Consider the following 7,974-nt stretch of genomic DNA (forward strand, 5'->3'; position numbering starts at 1 on the left):
AGACTTGTTCTCCAGACCCCTCAGCAGCCTTGTTGCCCTTCTCTGGACACGCTCCAGCACCTCAACGTCCTTCTTGTAGTGAGGGGCCCAAAACTGAACACAGTATTCGAGGTGCGGCCTCACCAGTGCCGAGCACAGGGGCACGATCACTTCCCTGCTCCTGCCAGCCACACTATTTCTGATACAGGCCAGGATGCCCTTGGCCTTCTTGGCCGCCTGGGCACACTGCCGGCTCATGTTCAGCCGGCTGTCGACCAGCACCCCCAGGTCCTTTTCCGCCGGGCAGCTTTCCAGCCACTCTTCCCCAAGCCTGGAGCGTTGCACTCGATCCCCTCATCCAGATCATTGATAAAGATATTGAACAGAACTGGCCCCAACACTGAGCCCTGGGGAACACCGCTCGTGACCGGCCGCCAACTGGATTGAACTCCATTCACCACAACTCTTTGGGCCCGGCCATCCAGCCAGTTTTGAGTAGGAGGTTGGCTTGGAGACCTCCTGGGGTTCCTTCTGACTGAAATGCGTAGTCTCTCGGTGCTGTCATCCCATGCCAATGTTTCTACCTTATGATGAAATCCCCTGCGGCAATTCCCTCTGCACAGTGACGTCGCTGTGACGTGGGAAGTTAGCCAGGCAGTGAGCGTCTCTGATTCACAAGCCGCGTCCTCCTTAACTCCTTGTCTGAATGTTAAGAGGAGTGCAATAATTGGTGGTATCCCTGCAATGTTGGGGTTTTTTTTAATTTGAATAATGAAATATTTAAACATGACTCATAACTTAAAGCTTGTGCATTTTGAAGTGCGGCTTTTGATATTGAATGGTTGTTATGTGAAAGTATAAAAGCATAGTTTTAAACTTGGAATTTCAAGTAACTCTCACTTTCTCTTTTTAAGGTCAATGAATGGTCCTTGAAGATAAGGAAAGAAATGAGAGTGATTGATAGACAGATCAGAGGTTTGTACTTATGTCTCATTTTCTTGTTTTTCCTTTCCCTGTCTGCCTTCAAGGTTTTTTTGCTTTAACTGGGGGAGGCTGTGAAATCTAATAACCCAGGGTACTTTATCGTGTCTGGAATAAAGGAAGATGAATGTGATCCTGGGGCCAGACTTAGTCTGTGTTACAAAATGATGTCGCTGTGAAGTTCTTCAGATAAAATTTTCAAAAGAACTTGAATATTGTGTGCTTCCAGTAAGACATAATGCTCTTAAATCCCATTTGGTAAGATGAATTAGACTTACTATCCAGAACTTCAGCCACATTGATTTAATGAATAGTATCAGTGTGGTATGTAATTCCACGTGTAGAAAGTTCTGCAGGTATGTACTGGCATGAAGTGCACGTGCTAAACAGAAGTAGGTTGCTGTCAGCTTGGGAAAATTGCAAACAGGAGAGAAGAAGAAAAAAAACCCTTTTCTCAGTAGGTGTTTTGCTGCTAAATCATGGGTATTACATTTTTGGAGAGGTCTTGAAAAGCAGAGGAGTTGCTTATTATTACACTGCCCCTAGTTCAGTTTCTTGTTCTCTCATCTGCCTGCTTTTCCAGAATCTGACAGTAGGTTTGGGGCAGATTCTATTTTCCCCTTTTTGTCTTCTACCCTGCCTTCAGGATTGGTCCATGGGATGTGCTGGTAAAGGATATTTTGTGTCAGCGTCTGGTTAGTAGGCGCATGCCTGTTTTGAGTGACTCCTCAAGGAGTACGTTCTCCCTTGCCCCTTTCCTCCCCAGCCCCGTGCTTCTGGGCTAAGCTGGCAGGGTTCATATATTCTCCCACTTGTAGATTTGTACGAGTGCGTTGGAGAGAGATGCTCGTGCAGTACAAAGCCTGTCTTTATCCTCATCTGTAAAATGAGGACACGGTTTATGCCTCTTCCAGGAAAACCGATGTACAGTGATGTTCGTTCTGCTTGTGAATTGTTTTGCATTCTCCAAGGCGCTTTGTGTGGCTGTATCGGGCACAGAGCACCTGAAACGTGGCTGATCTTATTAGCAGAGTATGTTTTAGAGGTCGCATCTTCCACGGGAGCAAACTACCCATATGTTCACTATTGATGGTTTCTTGAGATTTTGGTTTTCTCTCAACTTTATGCATGCCATAATACTTCTAATGGCCTATATAGATATTGGGTCTGATATTTTGACGTGGATGTAAATCTAATTATTGTAATGGCTCTAGACATCTCTGTATATGTATTTCAGAAAGAAATACAGTTCAGCACATAAGAGCTTAGACTAACCACCAACCATCTGCTATTCTGATAATTCCCATTAAAATAAAGTACAGAGTATCTTTGTAATGCCCATATTGTGCTGGGATTTCACATCTTGCCAAGTGTCGGCTGTGGAAGTACGTGGTTCTGCTGGACACTTACCAGGCTAGCAGGCTGCTGCTGAAAGATGACAGCCACGTGCCCCTAAAGGTTTTGTTTGTTTGTTTTCCAAAAGTACCCCCTGTAGCTGGATTCTGCCAGGCTTTATCATTTCGATTGAGATTTACACAGGAAATGGCTGTAATCTTTGAGTAAGGATGCTGAGCTGGGACCTCTCTCAGTTTCCCTGGGGAAGGCAGTGCTAGATGTGTTTTGATACGGTAACACTCAGATCCACCTGGGATGAACCGAGTAGGCTTGGGTCACCCGAACACTTGGCTCGCCCAGACAGCACAGCTACTGATACATCGACATGCTGTTTTGAACCATCTGTTGTTGGAGTCTTGCTGTTGTCATGATTTCTGTTTGCTGTAGGTTGCTTTTGAGGGCTTGGAAGGTTCGAAGAAATGAAAGGTATCCTCGTGACTTCAGAACTGAATTTTTCGAGTTAATATAGTTGGAGTAATACAGTAACTTTGTGCTTTACTGAGCTTGCAAGTCCCTCTCGCAGGTGCTTTGGACTGCTTTGTGCCTCTGTTGTGCTTGGTAGTGCTGCAGAGGGGACTGGTGTAGTGCCTTTAGCTCACTAGAGGTGCGTAGCTGGCATTGACCTTCAAAGGTGGAGTTGACCATTCTTGGACATTTTATGCCGCTAATCTCATATTCAGCGGTTTGTCATGCAAGTGGAAGCGTTCACGCGAGTACAGGGCCCCACTACCCTAGTTTGGATGTAGTAACACAATACTTGTGGCTGGTTTTAGCCTGACAAAGTAAATGCCGTAATTCCTCAGCACTGCTGGAGTACTGGTGTTTTCTGGTTTTTGCTGTAGCACTTCAGCTGTTTTGTACCTGTTCTGATGTGCTGGGACTTGGCTCGCTCCCGTGTCTGACATACAGATGTCTTCAAGCTTGGGACATTTCTGCAGAAAATAGTGGGGAAGCAGCAAGGAGTATGTTTTTCTGATTACGATCCTACAGATTTCCGCCAGCCCTTTAGGGTAAAGACACTATTGAATGATACTGAGAGAATGACTCATCTTGAGTACAGGGTTCATTAACTCCCACGTGAGAAGCTGCGTCGAAGTCTCAAGGTTGGCCTGTGCCAAAAAGCGTGCGTTGATGCCTTTGTTTTTACAAAAGGGCAACTTCTGATTCTTGCCTACGCGTAACTTCGGTCTGGTATAAATCAAGAAGACTCAAACAAAACCAAATTTGAACAAAGCCTTTGCTAGAAATAATTGTTCTTGCGGTCATTTCCTTCAACTCTTTGCAGGAAGGCGAGCCTAACCCTCACTATCTGAATTCTTTATTTACTTTAGGATAATTTTTTTGCAGACTCTTAGATCCACATTTCATCAGTGGCTAATTTATTGCCGAGCCTGGAAAAGGAAGGGGGTTGTTACAGCCCCTGCTTGTTCCTGCGTTTCTTACTCTGAGCTTTTTGAGGTACCTGGCTTCTGCTGTACACAGCCAGCGTTATCTGACAAGGCAGACGTGTGAACAGTCACCCCAGATTTGCTAGAGAAACCTACGTTATTTAAGGAAGCCTATTTAGTGTATAATATATCAAATCCAATTATTTGGTGCTCATTTTGTACAGGCTTAGTTCAGTACTCCTGCTCCAGCATGCTCTTATAAAAAGCTATTGAGTGAAGCTGGATACCAGGAGAGTTTGAACAGGCTGCTTTCAGTTATATCTAACAATTTACCAGCATACTAGTTTTCCCTGATAAAATTATCCATAGCTTTGGCGCCAGCCAGCCAGCTTATAATTTGAATGTGCCAGTTTAGACAAACACCTAATGCACGTGTCTTAAAGTATGAGCAGTATAAACTCAAGACCTGAACTTCTTAAGTACAAGTACAGACTTGGCTGGGTATCCAGTTGAGGCTCAATGAGTCGTGCCTGATGGGGGGGAATAATTAAGTCTATCTGCAAGGACGAAGGCTTTTTTTGGCAGTAATTAACAAATCTGTAGTTCTAAGTAACGCGTAAAGTTGTGGACACGCCCTTACAAATTCGCTATATAAATGGTTATGCCTTTTTTTTTTTTAAAGGCAGTGTATATCTAAAACTTTCTAGCCACTGTGAGATCAGCCATCTACAATCTTTCTGAATGTATTTTTTTCAGAAAAACACATTTCAGAGACTTAGAAACAGTGAGGACAATTCTGCCTACGGCAGCCCTCAGATTCACTTGAAGGTGGGCATATGGGTTAAGCTTTGAATGTAGTCTGACGGCTAAGTATTTTTGCTAGTAAAATGCCCGTCTGTCTTCCGAGACTGCTAGTTTTAAACTTCGTGTGACAACTTTGTTCCTTCCTGGTGAAGTGGGGCTATCTGGTGGTGAACACGGAAGAGATAATCTTGTAAGCAGCAAATCAGTACAGTAGTCTTAAACTGTGTGTGTATGTATTACATATGGGTGTATGTATTTATCTGTATATTTACATCAGGCCAGTTTAACAGTCAGGAAGTTATTGTGAAGTTGTAAGTCAAGTAGTCATCTCAGAGTGCTTTGCTCTTACTGGACCTTTTTTGCGTCTTAAGAATTCACCTTAGTCAGGGCAGCTTCACGCAGTGATATTCCTGGACAGTCCTTTACAGTACTCTGAACTGCAAAGGAAATTACAGAGCTGGATGTTTAGTAATGAGAATTTTCCTACTAATATTTAGTTGAATTAATTAGCTAACATGTAAATGAGCCTAGAACAAGGTCTTTGAGTAACAGAGGGGATCTGAAATCAAGCAGAAAAGATTCTTTGCGTTGACAATACACCCCAACAAATGACTGGTTTCTCTTCCAAATCTTTAGCAGCTTGTCACTATTTGCTGTGCTTTTTCTGTACTCCAGATATCCAGAGAGAAGAGGAGAAGGTGAAGCGGTCAATAAAGGATGCTGCCAAAAAGGGTCAGAAGGATGTGTGTGTGATCTTGGCAAAGGAACTGATCCGCTCTCGAAAGGCTGTAAGCAAACTCTATGCCTCCAAAGCTCACATGAACTCTGTTCTCATGGGGATGAAGAACCAGCTCGGTAAGAACAACTTCTGAGCACTTCTAGCTTTAGAGGTGAGGTCTGGGTTTCCATTTTCAGAACCAAGGTCAAATGCAGGCAGAGCTTGAATTTGGAAGCAGTCCTACTCTTGGGAAAGGCAGCTGTTTGCAGCAGGCTTCAGGAGCCAGGGAAATTCCTCCCGTAGCGGGCCCAGAGGTGTGAGGCTGCTGCAGGTCCATGTCCCCACATCCAGCCAGGCTGAGCACCTATTCCCAGTAGGCACACGCACCCACGCATGCTCACAGCAGTGCCTTTATCAGCACCCACGTAAACACATGCAGCTTTCACACAACCACGAACAGCACTGACGGCTCAATCCCAGTCTTCCTCTTCAGCCGATTAGGACTGGGCTCCACTAGTAGACTACATGTCTATACACACATGCACAATACATGGGGTGTTCCAGTAGCTGCTCTCAGACACTCAGTCTAGGCTGGCCAGCTATCCGGTAACTAGCCCCAGATCTTCTCCTCTGCCTGAGCTGCTGGTACCTGGACCTGTAGGCCCCCGAGGCTTATGGTCTTCCCTGGTCCACCTTGATCCCTCCCTTTCTCCACCTTCAGTCCTTCCCTTAAACATCCAATAAAAAGTTTCTCATGTTCAATCACATTCCTGCAATCACCTTAAAAGGTTCCATAATAAGTTTTTCTCAGTTCAGAAAATGCTCTCTTCCCCCGCATCCCGTACCGAGTCCTGTGTCCCTGTAGGCAATAACCGCCTTCAGTCTGCAGGATGTTCTGGAGACCGTTTCCCCACTGCCCTGTCTGGATGGGTTTCCCACCCTGGGCTCTGGAGTAGTCAGGGAGCTCCCAGTTAGCTTCCTGGGGTTCCTACCCCTCGTTGTTCCCTAGATCCTTGCTGGCTCTCTGTGTTTCCTCTCATTAGCTGCTCAACAGATAATCTAACACGTCTCCTCAGAGCCTGAGGGTTGCGGTGACATGAGAATCACGTGCTCTGAAACAGAACTCTCTTGTGGTAATTTGGGGCACGTTTTTAGTGTGCGTTCCTAAACAGTTGGAATGCGTGCCTAACATCCCTGTATCCTTGTGGAGCCTGTTGTTGTTACTGATTTTGACAGGATCTGTAACGTGAGGTTTGTTTCCTTCAGTAGAATTCCCTTCTTCTTGTAAATTATTGTTTCTCTAGCCAGAGTCTTAGGACACTTACTGAGTCCTAAATGGAGATGCGGGCAGCGATTGATTTCCTTGATGTGGATGAATCGATTTGCCCTGTGGCTTAATACCTAGCTCTCTGTAAACCCTGCTTGGTCCTTTGTGCCCCCCCAGTACCAGCATATTTCCCTCATTCCTCATCCGCGTCAGAAATCTGTTGTAATAGGCTTCCTGCAGTATTTTCCACACCTTAGAGCATTCCAGCCTGCAACGAGAGCAGAGCAGAAAGCATCAAAGACAGGGAAAGACTTGGTGGAGGCTAACATGCACTGACATGTCAAAGTATTTCCCCCCCACCCCAGCATTTTCCAAGCTAGTTGCTTGTTAAAAAGTAGATTTTAACACGAGGTGAGTGGTAAATCAGGAGTCGCAATGTGAACCTGAAGTGTAACCTGACGATAGGTCAAATGCGGCTCCCCACGTACCTCATTCGGGAAAGGGAAGCAAAGGCCATCCTTGCAGCTTGAGGTGTCCTTTAAAAGGAAAAACTCCTTATTATCGCTACCAGCATCTTCACCTTACTGGGAATGTTCCGATACCCTTGTGCAAGCAATAGGAAGGAATCTAGAATTCAGTCTGGGGTATGTATTAACTTGCTTCATCCTGGGGAAATGACCGCTAAAGGCAAGATTTCTGTTAGTTTGTTAACATTACAAGTGTAACGTTCTTAAAGAAATTAAATATTAAAATGAAAAATAATATCTGCTGTACCTTAATTTTGCTGCATTAAAGAGTGACCGTTTTATATACTAACAGGTAAGTTCTCCATGGCTAGGAAGCTGCGAAGTTAGACGGCACAATCCAAGAACCTCAAAGTACCCTTAATTATTGCATTTTGATCTCAGTGTATCAACATATATGAGAAGAGCTTTTAAGCTATATTATGAGAGTAGCCTCTGGAAAGAGTATTGTTAAATTCAGTTTAAACTACACTTACTTCCAGCTTATCTGCTTCAGTGTTAATTTTCTAGCTTCCTGTTTGCTGTGAAACTGTTGCACTAGAACTTGTGCCAGAGTTAGCTTCCACTACCCAGCCTCAGGCGGAAGGTCGCTGGTTTGGTCAGCGGTCAGACGTGGAGCTGGACTGTGGCTCCACTGGTGAAACCCTCAGCAAGACCTCCGGCTGCTGCGGGGTGCAGGCAGGAGCTCCTCGGGGATCTCTCTTTATGAACTGGAGTGCAAGTGGGTTGAAATCTCTCTGCAGGCAATCTGGATTGCTCCAGCTAATCACACAGGACCAGTATCTTCGCTAGAAACATATTTCCCAGTGTGGGTAGGGGTTGAGCTTTTTCAGGAAGGTAGACAAGAGGGAAGAAGCAGGATGCCCATTTCTTCTTTTAATTAAATTGCCTAAATGCCAACAGATTTCTGTCCGTGTA

General features: G+C 44.9%; 1 protein-coding gene across 1 annotated transcript in view; it reads left to right on the forward strand.

Annotated features, from left to right (window-relative positions):
• The window catches only part of LOC103923510 (charged multivesicular body protein 3), a 35,194-nt gene that overhangs the window by 24,138 nt on the left and 3,082 nt on the right, over positions 1 to 7,974 (forward strand). The window contains 2 exon segments of the mRNA XM_009331878.1: positions 894 to 954; positions 5,223 to 5,402. Of these exon segments, the coding sequence (XP_009330153.1) occupies positions 894 to 954; positions 5,223 to 5,402 (241 nt within the window).

Source organism: Pygoscelis adeliae, unplaced genomic scaffold (assembly GCF_000699105.1).
Source record: "Pygoscelis adeliae isolate BGI_AS28 unplaced genomic scaffold, ASM69910v1 Scaffold209, whole genome shotgun sequence".
NCBI lineage: Eukaryota > Metazoa > Chordata > Aves > Sphenisciformes > Spheniscidae > Pygoscelis > Pygoscelis adeliae.